A 24,257-nucleotide genomic window follows, 5' to 3' on the forward strand; every position below is an offset into this window, starting at 1 on the left:
ATCTCTTACTTGCGTCTTCTGAATTTGTGTACACCTTTGAATAGCAGAAAAACACTTTCTTGGCTAAATCGGTAAGTAATTTCTAGCACAATGTTCATGTCATAGTATGATTCTGTTAAATCTACGTTTTTCTCTTTGAAATCTTCATTTTGACTGCTCGTAAGATATTTGCATGTTAAATCCGTACTCCGCGGGCAGAATAAGCACATGGGTTTACGGCCGGTGGGAAGCTAAAAATACTTATTTAAAACAAGGATGATATTGTCTTCAGCAATAACTCGCAGGATCCGTGTTTTCCTCCGCTTAATTAGCCTTTAATTTGTTATTTCGGTGCTATGATTTTAGATTACCTATGCAAACCGACACCTCGATCTGCACTTTGTTTGCTGCACGCAATATTTTCACTAGTTTCAACTTTGCAAAGTACTTCTGATTTGCAACATCTTGCGAGCAAAATTAAAGCCAAGCAAAGCTGTAACTAAGGTGTATTGAAGAACAATGATTGGACAGGACATTCGCCTGCTTATAAACCGCCCTGGACATTTCACTCCCAGATCACGAAACACCAACTGCACCAACAACACCAACATTGAGTCACTTTCCAATTTGGCGCTTAATTTTGAGTCTGTTTATGCGCGATGAAATCCTAAAGTGCAACTGATTCAAATGAAAGCTACTCAGCAGTACTTTCCTGTGGTGCTGTTTATTATGCTGTACCGAGGTGGTTCTTAGTTTTGAGTTTGTGAACAAAATCCTAATTAAAGTGTGATCATTCAAATGAAACCTACCGAGCAGTACTTTTCTGTGGTGCTGTTTAGTATGCAAAATAATGCTGTATAATTTGGTTCTACCTTTTGAGTCTGTTCATGAAATCCTAAATTCTGACCATTCAAATGAAAGCTACTGAGCAGAAATTTCCTGTGGTGCTGTTTATTATGCTGTACAAGGTGATTCTAACTTTTGGGCTTGGGAATGAAATCCTAAAGTGTGACCATTCAAATGAAAGCCACTGAGCAGTACATTCCTGTGGTGTTGTTTATTATGCTTGCAAGGTGATTCTAACTTTTGAGTCTGTGGATAAAATCCTAAAGTGTGACCATTCAAATGAAAGCTACTGAGCAGTACATTCCTAGTGTGTTGTTTATTATGCTTGCAAGGTGGTTCTAACTTTTGAGTCTGTGGATGAAATCCTAAAGTGTGACCGTTTAAATGAAAGCTACTGAGCAGTAAATTCCTGTGGTGTTGTTTATTATGCTTGCAAGGTGGTTCTAACTTTTGAGTCTGTGGATGAAATCCTAAAGTGTGACCAATCAAATGAAAGCTACTAAGCAGTACTTTCCTGTGGTGCTGTTTATTATGCCTACAAGGTGGTTCTAGCTTTTGCGTCTGTGGATACAATTCATACGCTTACGCCTGGCAACAATCCAAAGGAAGGCTACTGAGCAGTACTATACTATCTTTTGGAACTGTGAGACCAAGTGCTTCTAAAGAAGCCATGCTATGGATGAAGCCAATGTCTGACCATTAAGGCTGTCTAGAGTGGTACTGACATTTTTCTGTTGCTATTTACTTTGAAAGGTCGGTAACCGGCACGTACAACTGCATTGACGCATTGACGTACAAATAATCCTCAGGTTGTCTTTCATTAATTTTACCTTGAATTCCAACAGTTTGACTTAAGATCAGAATCTTTACCACGAACCCAGAGAATCAATTAAAACAACATTTAGCGTAGACGGATGGACACTTTTGTCGAAACAGGAAGATGGCTATGGGTATACAATGTGTCGGGAAAATCGTGACTACAAAATTGTTATGAAGATTTACAGATGAATATTTACTAGTTTTGAAGATGGCACGAATTTCAAATGAAATCGATTCGGAAAGAGGAACAGAAGACTCCAAAATTTTTTTCACAAATAAGCATTGTTTTCAGCGCGAAATTATGCCACCTCAACCCACCCCACTCCCCGAGGGAGCTCTGTAACGCACGACAACCGTTGCGGAAGTTAAAAACTTCCTTCCTTGGGAAGCCTCAAAATGTCGCTACTCAAAAGTTAAAAACTGTTAGAATTCATTTGCTCATTCGACTGTGGAATCTCAGCTTCTCAAGCTTAAACTTTCAAGGAAGGCATTTGGGCAATTACTCGCATATATTTCATTTTTTGTCCGACTTTGGATATAGCTCTTAAAAACAAAATAATTTCTCGCATGAAAATCGACGCTAAACGTCGATGCTACAAATTATCCACGCTTGATAAATACATTAATAATAAGCTTCACACTGACCTATCGAGCAGACAGACCCTTTAAAGCGTTCTCCAAAGTCAATTTAGTATACTTTTTAAGCTCAGAAGGTTCATCAAAACTCAAAATCTTGAGACTTTGCTTAAGAATTATGTTTGGGCGCTGATGAGAAAGTTCTAACGTGGCCAGTATTTTTATTAACCTTCATAAGTACGCTTGCCCAACAGTCCGAGACGCAGAGACTAAGGAGAAAGGCCTAAAATCAAACAGACAGACCAGTTTCAGATTTCACCTGCACTCTGTGCGGGAAGGACTGTCACTATCGTATTGGCTTGTCCAGCCACACCTGAGGCTGTATTGGATTTAACACCCAGAGCTCGACTCCACAGTCTTCTTAGACTGACGGATGCCTACTAAATAAGTAAGAAAGAAAACACTGTTCGTATTTCTACTGAGTTACGATAAAACACGGGCAAAGTGTTTTCAAGTTCCCTGCTGAAGTAAACCATGTTTCTACATACGACTTCATAGAAAACAGCGGATGTCAACTATTGAAAACTTGCTTTTACTTATTTACTTTCCGCAAAGCATACAATTATTACTTTTATTTTTATTTTTTTATGATATTTGTTTTTATTCCGCAAAAGGTTATTATCTGCAAGTAAACTCTCGACAAACCTCCACAGTTTCTACTGATAGAGATTAATTTGTGTCGAATGTTAGCAGTGCAGTTCTTTCAGATTTCAACAGAACTCTTTTCAGATTTCAACAACAGCTCATTGTATGCCGATTATTTCAGTTACACAAATAGTTTTGGGTTATTAAAATTTTTACAGTTTGTGCCTCGTAAAATCCCGTTTTTGATTTACGACAACTAAGCTCTTAGAAACAGGGATTGTCGTAACAATCAGTTCTCTTCAGCAACTACGTATTATAAAACCACAAAACTTCGCGTCCACAAAACTCCAAGAATTTCCAGTTCTTAAAGAAAATTACCCCCACGAAGTGTCACGTCGTCCTATATGGTTGTTAAAGATATTTCTGTTTCCGTGCTATTCACATTCCATTTTGAATTGCTAATTTATATCGTGAGCCTACGTCATTCATCTTTAAATGAATCCAGACTGTAACCTGTCGCAGTTTTTAATTCCCTTAGTCTCGCATCAGTACCGTTGTGTATCCTTAAAAGTTTCCACCTGCAAACATCAGAACCGGTTTCAGAGGTTATTGACGTATACAAGCTACTGGACAAATTGTGATCCCGATTTTCTTTGCATAACGTAACAGCCACTAGCAGCGTCGTTTAAGGCCTCGTTTTTGAGAACCAAATTTTTGTCTAACTCAGTGGTACCGTATGGATCATCATCATCATCAAGTCGATTCTGTTCAAGTTAAGTACGTCTTTGGTGCCTGTCGATGATCGAAATCTTTCAAACATCATCATCTACCCTAGTCATCGGCACCGCAGACTGCCAACTCAGCGCTTTTCTTTGGCCTTCCCTTAAAGACTCGCCTTTCCATGGAAGAGCTTCACATAGCCAGATTAGATTGAAAATCTACTTGATAACAGGTTCTGTGTTGATGAAGTCCCTAACCAATTAAATTTGGGAAAGGACCCAAAGGCTCCAAACTTTAAATGCAATGGCGGCCTAAACATCAGTTAATCCAGCCAACATCAGGGGAAGATTGAGAGCACGAAGTTTGCGATTGTAAATTTCCCTTTTCAGTTTTCCTTTCCAATGTACAGTGAAGCAGGGGTTTTGTGCGAAGGAGAGGGCTACTGAACTCCACCAATTCTGGCATAGATACAAACCGGAGCCAAGCTTTTATAGCTCCTTGCTGATCGTCTTGATATTTTGCGCAAATTAGGGCACCCTAATTTTGAATTTCATTTTCATAGCAATGGGTTCAAAGAAGAAGAGGAAGGGTGCTGGTAACGGCAATTCAAAAGAGTTGAAGAGAGGCCTCCTTCGAGAGCGCAATTTTAGCATGGCATCTGAATCATCATTAGAGCTGCTGGAAAGAATTAACGAAGATGATCCCCAAGCAGTACAAGTAAGAATCACTTTTAATGATTTCTTCTTTCTACACTTATTTATCCAGCCAGCCAGCCAGCCAGCATCAATCCAACCATACATTGATTTGTTCATTCCTTCATCCATCTATTAGTTCATTCGTTCGTTCGTTCGTTTATTCATTCATTCATTCATTCATTCATTCATTCATTCATTCATTCATTCATTCCTTCCTTCCTTCCTTCCTTCCTTCCTTCCTTCCTTCCTTCCTTCCTTCATTCATTCATTCATTTATTCATTCATTCATTCATTCCTTCCTTCCTTCCTTCCTTCCTTCCTTCCTTCCTTCCTTCATTCATTCATTCATTCGTTCGTGCGTTCGTTCGTTCGTTCGTTCGTTCGTTCATTCATTCATTCATCATTCATTAATTGTCCATTCATCCCTTCCTTCCTTCCTTCCTTCCTTTCTTAATTAATTAATTAATTAATTGATTAATTGGAACACACGAGATAACATTTTAAATATTTTGGGTGCCCCTGTCTAGTCTCAAGGGTTCGAGTTATCTGCGTGGAAGCCGAGTAGCCAGTGTGATCATCCGGCTAACTCAAGTTTGATGGGGCCATTGGGCGTTTATATGATCGGCATAAATTAAGCTATTTTTATAATGGTTTCTGTACACGTTTCTGCTTTCTATGTTTATCAACCAATCATATCTTAACTTTTCATTAGTGTCATTTTAAACATTGAAACCGTTTTTTCCAATTTTTTTCTTAGCTGTTTGCATCCCCCAAAGAAGGTTAGTTTTGTCTAACCGAAATATTGGGCAATAAAATTATTTTAGCTGTCCAATCAGCCTTGCATTTCATTTTACGTTTTATACAACATTTTTGATCCTGATCTACATAAAGATCCGGCTACACTTTGGTACTGTTTGTATAAGTGGTCCTTGCATTATTCAAGAGTTATAAATTAATCGTCCAGTTTTCAGGCCATAGAGAGAAAATTAATTGACCTATTTCATAGAATTTCAAGCATCTTTATTGAATTATAGAAAGGATCCAAAGCAAAGCAGTTTCACCAAGCAGCGATGTCTGGAGATGAAGGAGCCGTCGAGGCATTGATTAACAAAGGAGTAGGTAAGTGAGTTCCTCTGTTCGTGATCTTACAAAAGACTGACAGCGTTTTGCCAGAGATCATTTCACACCTGAAATTAGCCAGGGTACAGATCTTCCACATCTCGTAAGACAGACAGGAATCTTGTGAATTGCTACTGAGGAACTTAAAGATAGATAGCGAAAAAACTTATTGTATTGATATAGGAACATTAAAATAATGGTCCACGTTTGTTAACAGAGACTCTATTAGTGCACAGAAACTATTATCAATCATGTTTGGTTGCTGATAGCTAGGATTGAACTGGATTTTTTTCCTGTTTATTCTGGAGATATCGCTTTTGGTTAATTTTTCCTCGGGGAAATAATTTCGCATTCTCGTCCCGGTGCTCTAAGGGTAATTTTAAGTTAGAGAAGAGGTTCTTTTTCAAATATTTGAGCAGCTCAAATTTTGACCAACACACAACAAAATCTCTGTGACAGTGTCCCTTTAAGTTTGAGCCATTTAGCACAGTACAAAAAACAATACCATTAATTAAAAGAGCTACTCAATGACTTTCATTTTTAGTGATCACACTTAAAGGAAACCTCCACTCTCGAAACATGTTAACGTTACATTATTGAAAACACAATTTTCTTTGAGATTTCATTGGAAATCATGGAAATAATATTTCAGTGTCGGAAAAAACATAATTTGATTATCGGCTATTTTCGCTTTTAAACTTCCCGCGCGCCGCCATCTTGGATTTCATGACGTAATAAGGTTGCTCAATTGTTTTACACAAAAAAACTTCTGCTGAATATCAATAGCGGCAACCACTACACGTCATCAAATTCAAAATGGCTGCCCCCAGGAAATTTAAAAGCGAAAGTTGTCGATAATCATATCTAATTTTCAACACACTTGAATGTCATTTCTAAGTTTTAGACAAATATCTAGAATTTAGACACTATTTCCAACGCTTACTCGTCAATTTGTTGTCAGAGTGGAGGTTCCCTTTAAGGGTTTAATGTGAAAGGAGTTACCGCGGATACTGGTTAAATTGACTTCAATTTTTCTAGTAAAAGAAGTCTTGAGAACATCCTGTAGTTAAAAAACAGAAAGTTTTTTTACCGAAAAAGCGTCTTGCGTCGAATAAGAACGCGACAATTAACGCTAATTTGAAAAGGTCGTAATTTGAATGTATAAATCATAGCTCTTGTGGCTCATTGGTGCTGCGTCGGTGTGGTCAGATTTTTCTTGTTTTTCTTGCCATTATTTTTAATTTCTACTCTTAAATTCTTATAATCAGAATAGAAACATCACATTGTCTTATTGACAAATCTATGAGTCACGTCGATGTTCTTTGAGAAAAGCAACTTCCTTGAATGATTTTAAGACTAAATTGAGACGCCACAGTTATAAGTAAGATTTTAAACACGGCCTCCAAGAAAAGCAGCATTTATTGTTTTATTATTTTTAACTTTTTATAACCCTAGCTAGGTACTAGATAGATAGTTAGTTGATAATGATAATTAAGTAGCTGATGGAAATACCGTGTATAAATAAAGTTATCCTATCCTATCCTATCCTATCCTATCCTATCCTATCCTATCCTATCCTATCCTATCCTATCCTATCCTATCCTATCCTATCCTATCCTATCCTATCCTATCCTATCCTATCCTATCCTTATGTCGACTTCGCGTTCTGGGTAATCACCCCCCCCCCCCTCCAAATGCTACTCAGAAGATATGAATCTCTGTCAAATATTAAACATAGTACTGTGTTATTGACAGACCTTAGTGCCACTGATGAATTTGGGCGAACCGCATTACACAATGCTATTCTGGGAAAACATCTTCGGATAGTGCAGATGTTACTCAGCAAAGGAGCTAATGTCCAAGTTCAGGACGAGCGAGGTGACACACCCCTTCACACAGCTGTCAGAGTTGGTGACGAAAAAATATTACAGGTACGCTGAGCTCAGTAATTGTTGTTGCTGTTGTTTTTGTTGAAACTGTCATTACCTAAGTACACGGCAGCTGCACACTCCGAGAAGTAAGCTCATGCTATTGTGGTACCTATTTGTGTGTTGAGCTAGGAAAATATGCAAGAAAAAGTAACTAGTAATCGGTACGTATCAATAAATAAGAGACTTAAGGACGGTGTCTCCTAATACAGAAGTATTTTGGAACAGTTTATGGCTATGCGGAAAAAGCAGATCTTAGTGTCGGCTAGTGGAATCCAGAAGGAGAATTGAGGGTAGCGGGAAATTTTTAAGAGATAATTAAGCAACAGTTGTTCTTAAAATCAGTAAAATACAAAGCAATGTATCAAATTTTTTTAGAGATAATTAAGCCACAATTATTCTAAAAAGCAGTAAAATACAAAGGAGTGTATGGCTCTTTTTTCCAAATTGAAGCTTCAGTATCTCTGTAAATGCATGGTTACTCCCAATTTTCTTTTAATATACCAAGGACACTTGGTATGCACTTCATATACACAAGGGCACTTTCTGCTTTCTCCGAGTATTTTTAAACCGCGCAAAAATATTCCTGTATTAGTAGACACCACCCATAGGAAACCCGAGTATCTCGAGATGCACAGAACGTATGTGCAGTAACAAAAGTAGGCACCGTCCTTAATTGAATTTTTATTCCGATATTTATCATTTGTCAGGTATTACTCCAAAACCCACAATGTGACGTCAATGCAACTGGCCGCGCCCTCGTCACGCCTCTTCACCTCGCAGCAGGCATGGATCGAGTGAACGTCTGCAAGATGTTGGTAAGTATGTCGCGTCAGTGTAACAGCACCTGAGAGGACAGAAAACTGATGAAAAAGAAAATACCTTTTTTATACTAATTTCTATATCTTGTCGACACTGAGTTCCACCAAATTAGACCCTTCTCCAAAATGGCGGCCGAAAATTCAAATAAGTTAAAATTAAAAACCTATACCAGCACTAGAAAGAGCACTTTTACTTTAAGGGAAGCAGAGTCCCTTGGCCAATTTAAACGATTACTCAAAGAACTGTGAGGCACGGCATTCGTGGAAAGCAGCTTTTTCCCCCCTTTTTTAATATTTTTATTATATTAGTATTAGGCACTTTTAAAGCTGACGAATTTTGTACTGTAGATAAATAAAGATTATCATGTCATATCATTTCAGTAACCCTACAAAGTTTCAGCATATCAGGTGTAATATCAGCTGAGAAAATGTAAGTTGAAAAATGAAACATTTACAGACGTTTATATGACAGGGGGTATGACGTATACCCTCAGTCATACAAACGTCTGTAATTTTGTCAAATTTCATTTTACATTAACACCTAATATGCTGAAACTTTTCAAGGTTACTAAAGTAAAGGTGCTCTTTCCAGTGCTGGTATCAGTTTTTCATTCATTTCAATTTTAACTCATTCAAATCTGTTTCCGCTATTTTAGAGAAGGGTCTATTGAGCTGCTATATGTAGTTCATCATACGCTTACCCTCAACTCTTTATCTGCCAGCATGAATCCCTGAATGTAAGGGCAAGGCTAGTCTCCTTCGCAGCCGTCGTTTAGCGGGTCTCGTCACGCAATGCGTTCCCTTGGAGCGCGTTGCGTGACGAGCCCAAACGATGGCTGCGAGGCTGATTAAGTGACAAAAATATCAAATAAATAAATAAATCAACTTTGTTTAACGAGGGTAATACTTCAGTCTGCTACAACTCACAAACCTGTAGCCCTCAGATTCCAAATTGAATTGGAATTTGAAAATGTTGGTTTTTGGGGGGAAAACCGGAGAACTCGGAGAAAATCCTCTCGGAGCAAGGACGAGAACCAACAACAAACCCAACCCACATTAGGTTGGAGGCGAGTGGTCTCACCACTACGCCATCCTTGCTCAGTCTGAGAGCTAACACTTGAAAAAGCCTACTTTCCATGTAAAAGGTGCCATTAACGGCTCCTTAATTCTTTACTTTGTAGATTGAACAGCGAGCAGTGATTGATCAAAGAGATGAAGACCAAATGACTCCAATGGGTCACGCGGTGGAGAGAGGCGCGACGGATGTTGTGGAATATTTTTTCCAGTATGGTAAATGAGCAATCTGATTTCATTTATTAAATGTGCTGTGTGCTTCCTCTAGCATGGGCAAAAAGGGGACAAGATCTTACACGCAGCCTCCCTCTCCCCCCCCCCCCCCCCCCCAACCCGTATCCTATCTTAACAAAGGATGCTATCTTAAGTGACGGAATCTGGCCACTTCGAGCGTTCTTCACAGTGTCCATGATACCGGTAAATCTCCACCCTGATAAAACCATGAGTTTTCCTTCCTGCCTGTTCCAGGGGTGTATCGAGAATTTGGTGCGAAAATAGTGGAAATTAAGGTCGCGGAAATTAATGCGCCACGTAATTTATGACGCGGAAATTAACGTTAACAAAAATTAACGCTACTTAAATAAACGCAAATTTTTAAAATTGGCCTTAATTTCATGAAGCGTTAATTTTCTATCATAAGGTAAGTATATACAGTGTAGAAAAGATGGGTGAATGGTTGAGGGATAAATCATCGGGATGGATAAATAGGCCAGGACTTCAGCGATAGAAGAACTGGGAGATACAGGAACTTGTAGAGTTAGGTAACAGGAGTAGGTTGAATAACCCTCGGATGTTCTGTTACCTTTTAGCCAAACAGCACCAGCTTGATATGGAGTCATTTCTTTACAAAGCTGACGTGGATGGATCTTCCCTTCTGCATATGGCTGTGGATAGTGGAGTTTTAAAGGTGAGATGGTTGCTAAGAAACATGAGTTTGTTTTTGGTATCAAAATTAAGTTCCGATCTGATCTCTTGGAGTAGGACATTGCTTTTTTTGTTCTTCCTTTGCTGTTTGTGTTGCTGTTGTTGTTGTTGTTGTTTATGACGATGACAATCAAAATGAAGAGGACATGATAATGTTATGATGACGTTATGAGAGACAAGAGACTTGTAGTTCAAGAATTACTGACTGGAACGACTGCGTTTCTTTTCTTTACAGATTGTGCAGTTGTGTGTAAAAAATGGATCAAGAGTACGATACCCAAAGGTTGGTTAATGTTCCACACACAGTTCCCACTTACACGATCATTTCATACATTTGAAATTATTTTTCGACTTTTAAATGAACCTTTGTCTTACGTCCAGGCCTCTGACAAAAGCACAGCGTTCCATTTGGCCTGTTCACAAGGAAACCTTGAGACAATACAACTTCTAGCCAGTCATGATCCGTCCATTTGTCGAATCACGCTGATTGACAGCGAAGGACAGACCCCTCTTCACAAAGCCGCCGCCAAAAACCATGTACAAGTGGTCGAATATCTTCTGAATCAGGTAAACGAATTGCGTCCGATTAACAAGAAGTTGAATGAACTAGTAAAAAGGAGTTGATCATGCAATTTTGGCTCTACGGTCACTGCAAGCTTTTGGTATCCAAAAATAAAATTGGGGGTAACCATGCATTTTTCAGCGATAATAAAGCTTCAATTTGGAAAAAAAATAATACTGCTTTTTAGAATAATTGTTGCTTAATTATCTTTAAAAAATGCCCCGCTGCCCCCAATTTTCTTTCTGGATTCCAGTAGTCCATACTAAGATCTTCTTTTCTCGCATAGTCATAAACTGTGCAAAATACTTCTGTATTAGGATGCACCGTCCTTAAGGATGAGAAGTGACTGAGCATGAGATTAACATACCAGGGAAGGAAGCGAAATGTGCTCCATTTAGTCGTTAGGAAACAGGATCCTATGAAATTTAAGAGCAGGATACGGGATAAAAATACCTTGACGGGAAGCGAAATGTACTCTCTTTTTGTAGTTTGGGTGCGCGATAATTTGAATTTTAAGTGCGGGATATGGGTGACGGTACGATTTCGGGAAGTAGAATGGTTCTCTTTTGTAAGCGGGATCGAAATGCTGAATGCTGGTTATTAGCTTAATCGAGTTGAGGTGATCTCGTTGGCTGACTTTCTGGAACAATAAACTTTACAATTTTAATTTTCCTTTAATGAGGTATTTAAAGGAGAAGGTAATTGATTTGCAAGCTAAGACTTCTTAAATGGAGTGGTCTTTCACGTTATGGTTTCCTGGTTCAAGAACTTTGGGTGGTTCTAAGATTCTTTGATTGGCTACACAGGGTGCCTCTGTGGACCCCCCTGACAGATCACTTTGCACCCCCCTGTTCAAAGCTGCAGAAAAAGGAGGAGTAAATACCATTCAGCTACTACTTGAACGAGGTGCTGACGTCACAGTAAAAAGCCTGGACCAAAGGTCGGTTCTTCACGCAGCCGTTCCTCATGCCGATGCAATGGAGTTACTGCTTAAGGTTTGATGACTTTGATCTAACTCGCTCTTAAAAATTCTTCCCGAATTACGGATATTCTAAAATGTTTACTTAAAAAGATATTGCAAAGTCAAAGTTCTTGCTTCGTTATATTCGGGGTCTTCTGGCGATTTTCGGATTTCTTTGATGGTCTTCGGACGACTTTCGTCGACCCTTCGGAAGCCCTCCAGACCTCCGACGACTCTCGAAAATCTTCGAGAGCTGTCGTACGGGTTCCTTTATTTAACCAGGTATGACGTTTGGTAATCTTTGGCTGTTCCTGGCCATTGGTAACCTGAATCAACTTTATTGTGTAATACCACCAACCAATCAGAAGTAGTTTGCTCAGTATCAGTATTGTGTTTCCATAATTTTAGAAAACACTGCAACAAAGGTTACTCAAACATTCTGTATGTTTATTTCGACACATACAGGAGCCATCATCAGCATACCTTATTACTGACAAAGACCACAAGAGTTTAACGCCCGTTCATTACGCAGCTAAGAGAGGTCAAACCAAGGTAAGCTGTATAATAATAATAATATTAAATAATAATGATAATGATAATGATAATGATAATGATAATGATAATGATAATGATAATGATAATGATAATGATAATGATAATGATAATGATAATGATAATGATAATGATAATGATAATGATAATGATGATGTTCCTCTGTCATTTCCTTACTGTCATTTCCTTACTTTTTGTCATTTCCTTACAAAAAAAGTGTCATTTCCTTACAGTAAGAAAATGACAATGTCATTTCCTTACCAAAAAATTGTCATTTCCTTACAGTAAGGAAATGACAATGTCATTTCCTTACAAAAAAGTGTCATTTCCTTACCTCAATTTTGTCATTTCCTTACAAGTAAGGAAATGACAATGTAATTTCCCTACCACAAATTGCATTTTCCTTACATTGTCATTTTCTTACAGGAACATTTTCTCTTCTTTATGGGGAATCATTAACAAAGACACTACTTTCGACGACTTACCTGTTTGCAGTAATTTCTGACTAAAATTGTCTTCATTCAGTGCTTTTTGTTAAAATTATGGCCCGTTTCAAATCAACGATTGGTCAGCCTTCATCCAGCTAGATGCCTTTATTTACAATAGGTTTTTTTCGTTCATTTTTTGGCAAAAGTAAGAACTGATATCATTATAGACCCTGGCGATAAATATAGAATAATAGTGAAATACGTTGGATGTGATTATATTTTACACAATACAACTAAATAATAATTGCAAAGCTGTGCTTAAATGAAATCAACAAATTAAAGATAAAACTACTCCGGTATACGAACATGATAGTTAAATGGCTTTTTCCGCGCATTCAAATAATTGTTATAAAGGGCAATCTGAGGTGAATACTTACTTGTCCTCCAAAAGAATGAAATAATTTAGTAAAGCCAAGATGAGCCAATAAAACGTAATGCAAGCACGCTACTGGGGGCATTACATATTGGCACTGTCGCAGTTGGAACCGAACACTCGGGCAGTTGAAAACCTTGCAAGATTGGATACATAAGTTTCTATACCCCAGTTCTCAAGGAATGGTTTTGTTTTACTGAAACTGATAATAATAAATTTGTTAAAAAGAGAAAGGCAGAGAGGTTGCAAACTGATGTCACTGCGCTCACCAAAGAAAAGAAAGAAAAAGAGCGACAAAGACAGCAATTTTGGTACGGAAACAGAATCTACCGACTGTTCTGAGAGTTAGGAATCTGAGTCAAAGAGTTCCGAAGACGACTCTGGATACGACCCTGCTCAGGATGCGTTTTTCGAAAAGGGTCAAAAAGACGTAGACAACATGACAACATTCGGCTCAGATTCTGAGTGTGTTGAAGAAGTAGTAACAAGCCGAAAAATCGACGCTAAATGGGAGGACTAGCTATAACCAAGAAGCCGAAATGCACCACAGTCTTCGAGAGAAATCCCTTGGCCAGTGCGAATTCTATAGGTTCCAGCGTCATATTGCGGGTAGGGACACACCTGTCGCACAAGCACTTAACAACACGAGGCGCGTCCATATTATACTCCAAGAGTTGGACTCACATGGAACAGGTTTGGATTGTGTAGCGCGGGACATGTCCTTTGACATTTGGGACAAACGAGCCAGACCAAGATTAAAAAAAAAAACACAAAGGAACCACCATCAGGCTCTACTTCCGTTCCTTGGAGAGCTTTTCGAAGTGGGTCAAGGAATGTAAGGATCCAATCGAAGACCAAGACGAGCAAGAAGATAGCAAATTGACGGGAATGGGCTACTTTTTTGTCGCTGGTCCATTGGGAGGCCTAAAACATTCTCAGGGGACGTTTTCGGACACACTGATTCCATTGGAAGCTTTTAAAAGAATATTTTTCTTGCGTCCAAAAGGAATATTCGTATTGAGTCCAAAAATTGACTTTTTTCCAAGGGGTAGGTTCAGGGGTTTTTGGTAAAAAATGAGCCAACTTTGAAGTTTGATCATTTCTGTGAAGTTTGAACTTTGTGATATGAAAAAGCTTTTTTTCCTGCAAATGTATTCTTACCCGTTGAATAGATGTCAGTTTCATTTAGATTTCATGTCTCCATCTTTAGGTCAAAGGGATTTTTTTATGTTTGTGTTATGTGTACACCATTGTTCTCGTTAAAAGGCATTTTTGTTGAAACACATAGGGGCGAGTCCCAGTACTCAAAACTGGCATCCTACTGTGGTTTCTATTCTAGGCACCTGTTAACCCTTTCTAGACCGAGGGGGGGAGGGGGATTCTGCCCACTTTGACTTTGAACCTTTATAACGTTTTTAACTTTTAATATGCAAGCAAACACCACCAAACTCAGTAACTATTTTTAAAACTTGCCTGGGAACAAATAAGTGCGGTCGGTGAATGACCTTGACATTTGACGTTGCCATGGTAACCAAATTTTCACAATATTTACAAAATTCTAGCTCTGCAATTGCTTGGAAGGATTTTATTTCAGAGGAGCATATTAATTACGTTTACATCATTCCAGTAAACATAAAAAAAACAAGGCTTTTCAAAAAAAATAAAATCTTCCTGCCCGTGATATTCTGAAAACTGTCATTTCCTTACCTAAATTGAGACCAATTTCTTTTGTAAGAAGATCAGAAGTTAAAAAGAAGCCACGACATTGAGGCAAAGCTTGCGTCTCCTTCCGTGAATACCTATTATGGATGTCAACTCAAAGTTCTCTTTCACAGGGCAAAGATATCAACCAACACAGTAATTGTCATTTCCTTACAATTTTTTCAGAAAACACAGTTACCTTTCCCGCGTTGTGAAGCCATTCGTTTGTGACAAATGCTCGATTTCTTTGCATGGCCTTTAGTTGTGTATGTCTGGCTTTCAGCACCTACTATGGTGAATTTATATGATTTAAATCCAGCACGGTGGAGGGATTTGTACTTGTGATTTATTTTTGGTTAAAAATTGAACACCTACAGTGCTTTGCAATGCGAGAGGATTGCACTAATGACAATTAAGTCTTATGTGTCAACGAATGTAGTATTAATAGGCAAGAACAAGTCTTACATTTATAGGTAGGTCCGAGTAGTTGAGTGCTTAATATAAAAAAGATACACGAATGTAAAGTTCCTTAAATTTAGAATAAAATTGTCATTTCCTTACCTTTAAAAACAAGAAAAAAATTGTCAAAAATTTGTAAAACGTTCGAAAGTGCTTATTTCTTAGCTGGCACTTTCATTCGTCCTAACCTTTCTAGAAAACAAGCGGGACTTGTTTATCATCCAATCTGCGGCTCATTTTGAAGAAGAAAACGATAGTCTAGAAACTGTCATTTCCTTACCTATTGAACATTTCGTCTTAAAACTTTCATTACTTCTATAATACTCGTGCCATTTACATGATAACCTCACGAAATGTAGCATACATTGATAGCTATTATGTCACAAAAGACCAGGCATTATCATCTATTTTTGGTCCTTCTAGAGACATTTAACTCAAAAATGGCAATTCCGTCTTGAGGTTGACTTTGAAACCTGTACTAGACATTATACTTGCACTAGATTTTTTTTTCGTCAAAAGGTCGCTTTTCTGAAACATGGATGATAACGTGGGGAATACAAATGAAGCTGTGGGGAATGACTTTATCATCTGTTAGGCAAATTTGCAAAGTTCTAGCAATTTTTCTTCCTAGATTCCCCAATTTTCGTCATTTCCTCACCTTTTGGAAACTTCAATACGCCATTCCTCGGTGGCAGTTAAGGCAACATTGCTGTTCTTTTAGCACAGATAACATTGGCACCAGAAGTTTGCTTTGTAAAAAAATTAGGGGTTTTCCATGTAAAATGCACATTTTACAAGCGATTTTATGATTATCATGAGAAAGGTAAGGACATGACTTTTCAGGAACATTATAATGATAATGATAATAATAATAATAATAATAATAATAATAATAATAATAATAATAATAATAATAATAATAATAATAAAACAAGTAGGGTATTTTGTCAGTGGAGCATGGAAAACAGGAACCCTGAAGACAGATAACATTTATGAGAGGAAAAGAAGTTGAAGAAACAGGAGAAATGTGGTGCAAAACTTGCAAAGGAGAAAGCGCTGGCGTGGCAGGCGTCTTAATGATAAGGGGGCGGGTATCGGCGAGGAAAAGGAACACAAACCAACGGTTCAATTCTTTTTCTATTTCCGCAACCTTTCATCCTCTCAACTTGTCTCAAAACAAAATTAGTGAAAGTGAATGAAGAGGATACTAAGAACAGTAGGCCCTTTCCGCTTTTCTCTACGTTTTGTAACTAACAATTATCCTAGCAGTATGCAGAATGTTTGTCACATGAACCTAGTTTAATGGCCTTAGCTCCCTCGAGTCTCCTGTAGCTCAGTGGTAGAGCATCCGAACTAGTTATCGGAAGGTCTTAGGTTTGACGCTTGTTAAGAGAACTCGAATTTTCTTTTTCCGAGTATGCTTGTGTCACATTCTGTCTGGTTCCTCTATCTTGAAGCTTGTCTTTCAGCCACATTGGCCTTTTATCTACTGATCTAGATCCTACATGCTAGTGTTTGGTAGCGCTCACAGCTCTACTTATTCCCCTTTTTGTTTTTTCTCATCTATTAGAACATATCTCTTCTCATGGATACCAACAAGGCTGCCGCTGGTGTCACGTCAAACGACTTGGATACTCCTCTACACATTGCAGCCAAGTAAGTTTTACGACTGACAGGTTCCGAATCCAGAATTTAGAGCTCTTGATGAAGGGCTAACGCTCAAAACATCAGCATGCGCACTCGAATCTCTTTACGGTGGCCAATTTACCTTTAGTTATTAACTCTGTTGATAAACCAAACATTCGTTTCCACTCCCCACTGAAGAAGTACCACACTTTCTTTAGATACTAAGCCCCTTTTACTATATCTCTCAGTTAGTATGCGCGGTGTGATTGGTCAATTTTGCGGGCCGTATTTCACTGTACGGCCAGATAAATTTAAAAGTTTCCTTTCTCGCGCGCCTGATTAACCTCAGAGATACAATAAATATGTTACTAACCTCGTTTTCTCGGTCCGTACTTTAAGTTTCGGATCCTCGTATTTTCGTTTTGATTTATGGCCCAAGCGCAAATAAATCAACGGGAAAAAACTCGGTCCGTAACTAACGGTATGGACCTCGAACTCGGTTAGTAAGAGGTATATATAACAATTAACAAAGTTACGGGAGTGTTCAGTCCTCAGTGTAATTCTATTTTTTCATGTGCAGATACGGTTGGTTGCCCATAGTGGAGAACCTTTTGGTTGGGAGAAACATCCGCATGATCAACTTACAAAACAACAAGGGTATGACCCCGCTTCATCTTGCTTGCTGCAAAGGACATGACCAAGTAGCAGAGTTTCTGCTATCCCAGGGAGCAAGTATTGAGACGTAAGTGCAACTGACGATTAGACCGGTTTTCAATTGAGTGTCGAAAGTAATTGCTTTTTTGCTTTGCTTTTGCATTACTACGCTCTGTGATTGGTTGATAAAATCGCGCCGCTATTTCAACCAATGAGAAGCAAAACCAAAACCAATCGTGCCTCGCTCGCACGCGTTTTCCCGCGCTTGGCGCCGGTTACATGTATTTGCTTTGAATTCTGATTGGTTCATTGCGCTGTTTGCGTCTGTTGTGATTGGCCAGAGTAAAGACTTTGGTTTTGGTTTTACGACACTCAAATGAAAACCGCTCTAGCAGAGAGATTTAAAATTGCGTTTACGGCAAACGGCAAACGTGAGATTCGCGCTTTGTTTTCTCGAAAAAATGAGTAAATATTAGACGATGCTAACGCAAAACTACAAAATTGAACTGAGAAACTGAAAACAGCGAGCGGCAAATGTACGATAAACATGGGCACCTGGTTATTTCTGCAGTTTGCCGTTTGCTGTAAACTACTTCTAAATAAACTCTATTGACATTGAAATAGTGACATATGAAGCTTATAGTGCGTCATCGAAGTGCGTTTTAGTTGGAGTGAGAACGGCAAAATTTCCCTTTCTTGTACTTAGTTAGTTTGAATGTAGAACCTAATTTAAGACCCAAGTTAGTGGTCGGGCCGAAGAGTGAACCCGAAACTGAGCTAACAGGGTGGCGGTGGTCCTTCTTGCTTGCAAAATGAATTAAATCAACAATATCTAGCAATCAGTTCTTGATGTTTGTAATAAAACAATTATTCCATTGGCGCTTGTTCGATATGAGATGATTATAGCCAATTCAGTGCCTCGCATCTCGTGGCTATCTATCATATATCATGATTGTTTCAGAGATCAACACCAGAAAACGCCTTTGCATTTGGCGGCCACAACAGGTTCAAAGAGATGTGTGGTGGCCATACTGGACAAACATCCTGAATGCTTGAATGCCTTCGATGAAACCAAGGTCAGTTATATCAAATTTTGACGATTCATTCAAACGTTTGCTAACGCGTTTGCTGGCCAGGCGTATCAATCTCTACATAGATTGCTTACAGTGTCCTCTACAGATCATAAGCTGATTATGGAGATTTACTGATTTTTCTGTTTTTTAATTTGTTAGTTTCATTTTATTTTACCTTTTGACAACAAAATAATAAAGCTGTACAGCAGTGCTTTGATTTTTTTATTCATTTCAGTGTCCATTCATTAAATTTAGATTTATTTTCTCATTTATCTATTTATCTCTTTAATTTATTTAATATCTGTTTATTTGTTTTGGGCAGTGGTTCTAAATTGTGAGTCTGTGAACAAAACTTGCTAAGACATCATGACGCAAATGAAAGGTCTTCAGCAGTACCATCCGGTATGCTGCTTTCGCCAAGAGGAAATGTTTTTCCGGTCTTTTAAATTCACTCTTAGAAAGCAACGGAATTTCTGTCTTTACAGAACACCGCTATGAACCTGGCATCTTTCGAGGGACATGACGAGATTGTTGTTTATCTGCTTTCACTTGAAGATCAGGAAATATTAATGAACAGCTACAACCAAAATATACTAGACATTGCACTTGCCCAGGAAAAGAGGAATGTTGCCATGGCTATTGCTGACCATGACAGGTAATTTATCCGTTACATTATTTTACAATGGTAGAAAGTTGAGGGTAATATTTAACTTAACCGCGTGCCAAAACGTTTTGCCTTCCTATCGCACTGTCTATTGCATATTACAAGTTAATGTTAAATTTTAAAAGTGAAAAGAATAATTGAATTAATAAGGGGCCGTGCTGACAGCATCAACGATAAAAATCATGGATGACTTTATTCATACCCACACTCGCAGTTTCCCCTTGAAGTTGATTAATAATGTTATATAAATGGCTTTGCATTTAAGAAAATGTGGGAATGATTTAAAAGCTTAAATTTCCCTTACATCACTTTTCTTCTTCCTCCTCTTCCCTTTTTTTTATTATATTCCGGTTTTTTTTTTTAAGGTGGAGAGAGGTACTGTCTTCTTCGGCCCCAGGTTCCCTGCTCATGATGCAATCACTGGTCATTAAGATGCCGGACGTTGCAGAGGTGGGCGATTTGTCTGTTGTTACCAGAGCAATAAGGCCGAAAATAGTAGGCACGAAAATGTGACCGAGGATATTAGTTGTTCCAATGACGTAATATAACGAGGGAAATACGAAAAAAGTAGGCACGAATATATGACCGAGGATACTAGTTGTCCCGATGACGTTATATAATGTGGGAAATACGTCATTGATTCTTAACAGCCGCCATCTTGAATTCACCATCTTGGATTTCTTGATTTCTCCAAAACCTCGTTAAACCGTTCAAAACTACCCAAAAGTAATCCAAACCAATAAAGAAATGCGAAATGGTATCAAAAAGTAAAGTAAGAACGAGAACGTAAAATTTTTTAAAAAGGCAAGAAAATCCAAATTTTGAAAACTCGTCTTACACTTCTTTAGAGCTCTCCATAACCAAATACGACGCTTTTAACCGTTAAATATCAGGACCACTGGTAATTCACATTTCACTGACACATAATGTACATTTTATCCTTTTTTAGCGTATATTGGATCAATGCGTTACGCAGGAAGGCGATGAAATGAAACCTGAATATAAGGTAACCCTAGAATTTTCTTTGCAGTCAATTTACATAGTAGCCTCCCTCGCAGTTCGGGAGGCTACCTCCATCGCAGACGCTCTTTTGGCTCGTCACGCAATCTTCCCTCCCCAGGAAGAGGAGAAGAAAAGATTGCCTGATTAGCCAAAAGAGCGTCTGCGATGGAGGCTATTTACATAGCCGTTTTTTGTTATTAAGGACGTTGCCTTCTAATATAGATGTATTTCTGTAAAGTTTAGGACTATGCGGGAAAAGCAGATCTTGAATAGGGCTATTACGATACAAAAGAACATTGGTGGAAACCACGCATTTTATTAGAGATAATTAAGAAGAATAATTCTATAAAGTTCCAAAATGCGTAATAGTCTGTAGCATTTTTTCCCAATTGGAGATTAATTAGCTCTGAAAAATGCATAGTTACTCCCAATTTTCTTTTGGAATCCAGTATCCCTTGCTAAGATCTGCTTTTCCCGTATAGTCATAAAGCGCGCAAAAACGCCTTTGTATTCCCAGACACCGTCCTTTTAAAAGAAACTCTAGTTTCTGGGACATCCTGAGAGCGCAAGACGTTTGCGCAATAACTCTGAACGGAGGTACTGTTTTTAAATTGCTCTAACGCTTTTTGAAGGTCAAGAAAGATTTGACAATTATCCAAGGAAATTACGCGCCGAATCCACAACAAGACCAACTGGCAATTTTGAAGGTAATCTCTTTAGTAAATGATATTACGTAATGACTCTTATGTGGCTGCTACTGTTTTAGATAATGGGGTCAGTTTATTTCTAAAGAAACTGTGGTGCTGTATCTGTGCGGGGAGTGAAAACGAATGTTTGGTGTTATCAACAGAATTGATAACTAAAGGTAAATTGGGCACCGTAAAGAGATTCGAGTGCTGACGTTTCGTGCGTTAGTCCAACGTTAAAGCGATTCGAAGGCCGGACGTTCCAAACATATCAAAATTACCTTATCAAACCAAACACTTGTTTTTGTTTTTGTTTCCTTTTTGCTGAGCTCTAAAATTGTTCAAAGTGACTTTGCAATATACTACAGTAACTGATCAATCTGGGATTTCAATCACACGATTTTGAGCCAAGCCAAATCAAACGAAAAATCATTCCTCCTGCTCATTGCCGCTTGCATACTTATATTTTACTTCATCTTCTGATAGCTTCAAGGCGCCCATGTTTTACACAGGAAGCTTTGCGTTTGGGAGAACACAATTTAGAAATATTTAGCTGCATAAACCATGTACAATCAACTCTCTTTATTGCGGACATCCTCGGGACTGCGAGTTAGTGTCCTTAATAGCGAGAGTCCGTAATAGCGGGAATTTATTCCAGTCAAACGTCTGTAATGTATTTTTACCGGGGATTTTGCTGTTATCCATATTTTCGGGGTGTCCGTAATAGCGAGGTGTCAGCAAGGCGAGAGTTGACTGTATTAACCAGGCTATGTGCGTCTTGTGAAAGGGGCGAATACAGTTTCACTCTTTACAGTCAACTCTCGCCTTGCTGACATCTCGCTATTACGGCTACACCCCGATAATACGGAAAACAGCAAAACCCTCCGGCAAAAGTTAAACATTACAGACGTTTGGCTGAAATAAATTCCCGCTATTACGGACTCTCGCTATTAAGGCACTAACTCGCGGTCCCGCCGAGGGTGTCCGAAATAAAGGGAGTTGACTGTACTTGAACAGGAGTTAAGGGCAAATTTTTTCACTTTCTTTACAGACGATGGTTAAACATCGCCGGGACAAGTGCCTGACTCATAAAGTCGTCTTCACCCTTATGCATCTGAAGTGGTAAGTCATACAACTAGAAAGTTTAAGTCGACTTCTCAGCCTTGTTCTAGTACATTGCTACTTGCCACAACACGAGAGAAAAATTCTCAATTCGCTCATAGTTTTTTTCCTTTCTTTAAACCTTCCCCTGATCGATCCTACCTGACCCTTTGCGAGAGAGATCGACACCCCCAGAAGGTACCGTAGGAGCTTTTCCTATTCGCGGAAGTTCCCTGTTCATATTCACAATGGCCCCTACTTGGATGGAGCCCAAGGGATATAGTACCCCTGGGAATTTTTAGCGGGGTGAAGAGGGTGGCGAAGCTCAATAACCTAACCCTATTTCAGATCAAAAGAATATATGATTATCTATCCCGTTTTTAAGTAACTAAAAAATAAATTTGATCACTTGCATAGAGCACTAATTGGGGGAACAATCCAGATCGAAATGTTGGTTTTTGAGGAGAGAAGAAAACCGGGGTACCCGGAGAAAAACTCTCCAAAAGCAATGACCAGAACTGAACAACCTAACAACTGATAATTTCAGTTGCCCGTTATTTAGTTGAAAATGGCAACTGGCTACTATTGTTACTGCGCATACGTTCTGTGCAGGGATATTAATTTTTGCGCGGTTTAAACCTATACAGAGAAAGCAGAACTTCGGCAAGTGCTCTTGGTATTCCAAAAGAAAATTAGGGATAACCATGTATTTTTCAGAGATAATTAAGCTTCAATTTAGAAAAAACTACCATACATTTTTTTTTTTGCACTTTTTAGAATGAATATCGTTGCTTAATTACCTCTGAAAAATGCGTGGTTACCCCCAATTTTGTTTTTGGATTTTAACAGCCCTTGTTAAGATCTATTTTCCAGCAAAGTCATACACCGCACAAAACTGCACCGTCCTTAAATGGGTAAGATACACCCTAGCCTGTCTCAGAACAAAATAAATTTAACACTAATGGTTAAATATATTCTGATTTTTCAAGGAAAAAGTTTGGTTTCACATCACTGATGTTCAACTTACTCCTTTACATCTGCTACTTGACACCGTTGGCTGCTCTGGCGCTGTACTCCAGGGACAACGAGATTACATTGTGCGCCTTAAACGACACAGGCGCTAGACAGGTAGGTTTATTTCAGAAATTAAACATGAGATGCCTTTTTTACCTCTAGCATTTCTCATAAAATTAGTTCGTTCATTTATACCTTGATGTTTGCTCTCTATAGCCACACCCCAGTAGGTCCTACAAAAATTCTCAATTCAGACAAAAAAGGGCCATCACCACATTATTTTTGGAGAGTATCGAGGAAGAAATACCCTGTGACGCAGACGAATCGAAATCAACCACCGGTAAATACTTTCGGCGAATTACCACCCAATTCCATGTTCACCCAAAGGCGTACCAGGATCTGAGTACACTCTGTGATGGGCCTTCGATTGGACTGGTTACAGCCAATTAAATTGAATGGGATTTTGAATGTGGCTTTCGGTATTCCGTTTCTTTCTTTGGTGCTCTAGAACAAGGATTTGGGTGCTAATTCGCAGATGGTATTTAGCGGCGGTTGATTTTGTCTGCGGAGCAGGCTAGAAAGAAACGGTATCCTAGAAAAAAACTTCACAACAGATTAAATTTAATGAGTTACACTTGAGACCTTTATCCATAGACTCAAAGGCTTCCTAGAGTATTTTTTTTTTGGGGGGGGGGGGGGGAGGGGGAGGGGAGGGAGCATTTTCCATTTGATTTTTCAGAAATTAACTGTATTTATTATTTATTGCTATAAAAAAAAAAAACTGTCATCGTCACTGAACTTGTCACAAAACAGATGGAGAACATAAGGTATAAAACTTTCATTCGTTACAACAGAAAATAATATTAATTATTTTTTTCTCCGTGCGCTAGCGGGCGGAATTCTGTAAATCTTGAGTGAAGCCTAAGCAACAACCGTGGACGATAATCCTGCTTGTATACGTTAGATCAATTGTTGATCTGATCGGCTTAACAAATACAAATGATAAAAGAAGCAGAGACCGATACAACGTAAATCATGCAATATGATTGGTTCCGGCAGCGGGCGGAATTTTCGATATTGCCCGCGAACCCAAGCCCATTTGTTGCAAGATCTGGGCCTTGCTTTCTTGCGGAAAAACTGAATTAAACCTTATTCACCGGACGAGATCGGTCCGTATTGGGAAAAACACTGCCCA

At 38.7% G+C, this 24,257-nt stretch overlaps 1 protein-coding gene across 1 annotated transcript; it reads left to right on the forward strand.

The window, feature by feature from the left end:
* Positions 1-23,512, forward strand: LOC146468624 (transient receptor potential cation channel subfamily A member 1-like). The gene is made up of 21 exons (XM_085124203.1): positions 1-71; positions 4,148-4,302; positions 5,315-5,399; positions 7,155-7,330; positions 8,038-8,145; positions 9,330-9,438; positions 10,032-10,129; positions 10,382-10,429; positions 10,528-10,713; positions 11,515-11,703; positions 12,135-12,221; positions 16,813-16,898; positions 17,449-17,610; positions 18,484-18,598; positions 19,081-19,250; positions 19,625-19,709; positions 20,209-20,265; positions 20,894-20,968; positions 21,999-22,069; positions 23,038-23,176; positions 23,279-23,512. The coding sequence occupies exons 2-21, from the start codon at positions 4,150-4,152 to the stop codon at positions 23,510-23,512; spliced, it is 2,433 nt and encodes an 810-aa protein (XP_084980329.1). The 5' UTR covers positions 1-71; positions 4,148-4,149.
* Positions 23,513-24,257: the final 745 nt, after the last annotated feature.

Source organism: Pavona decussata, unplaced genomic scaffold (assembly GCF_977016875.1).
Source record: "Pavona decussata unplaced genomic scaffold, jaPavDecu1.1 SCAFFOLD_130, whole genome shotgun sequence".
Classification (NCBI taxonomy): domain Eukaryota; kingdom Metazoa; phylum Cnidaria; class Anthozoa; order Scleractinia; family Agariciidae; genus Pavona; species Pavona decussata.

What these genes read in the sequence shown, in the direction of transcription:
- LOC146468624 (XM_085124203.1), top strand. Translation starts at nt 4,150, where the DNA reads ATGGGTTCAAAGAAGAAGAGGAAGGGTGCTGGTAACGGCAATTCAAAA. An exon ending in TGGATAGTGGAGTTTTAAAG is followed by an intron (nt 10,130 to 10,381) that starts GTGAGATGGTTG and finishes TTTTCTTTACAG; the next exon opens with ATTGTGCAGTTGTGTGTAAA. An exon ending in ACCAACTGGCAATTTTGAAG is followed by an intron (nt 20,969 to 21,998) that starts GTAATCTCTTTA and finishes CTTTCTTTACAG; the next exon opens with ACGATGGTTAAACATCGCCG.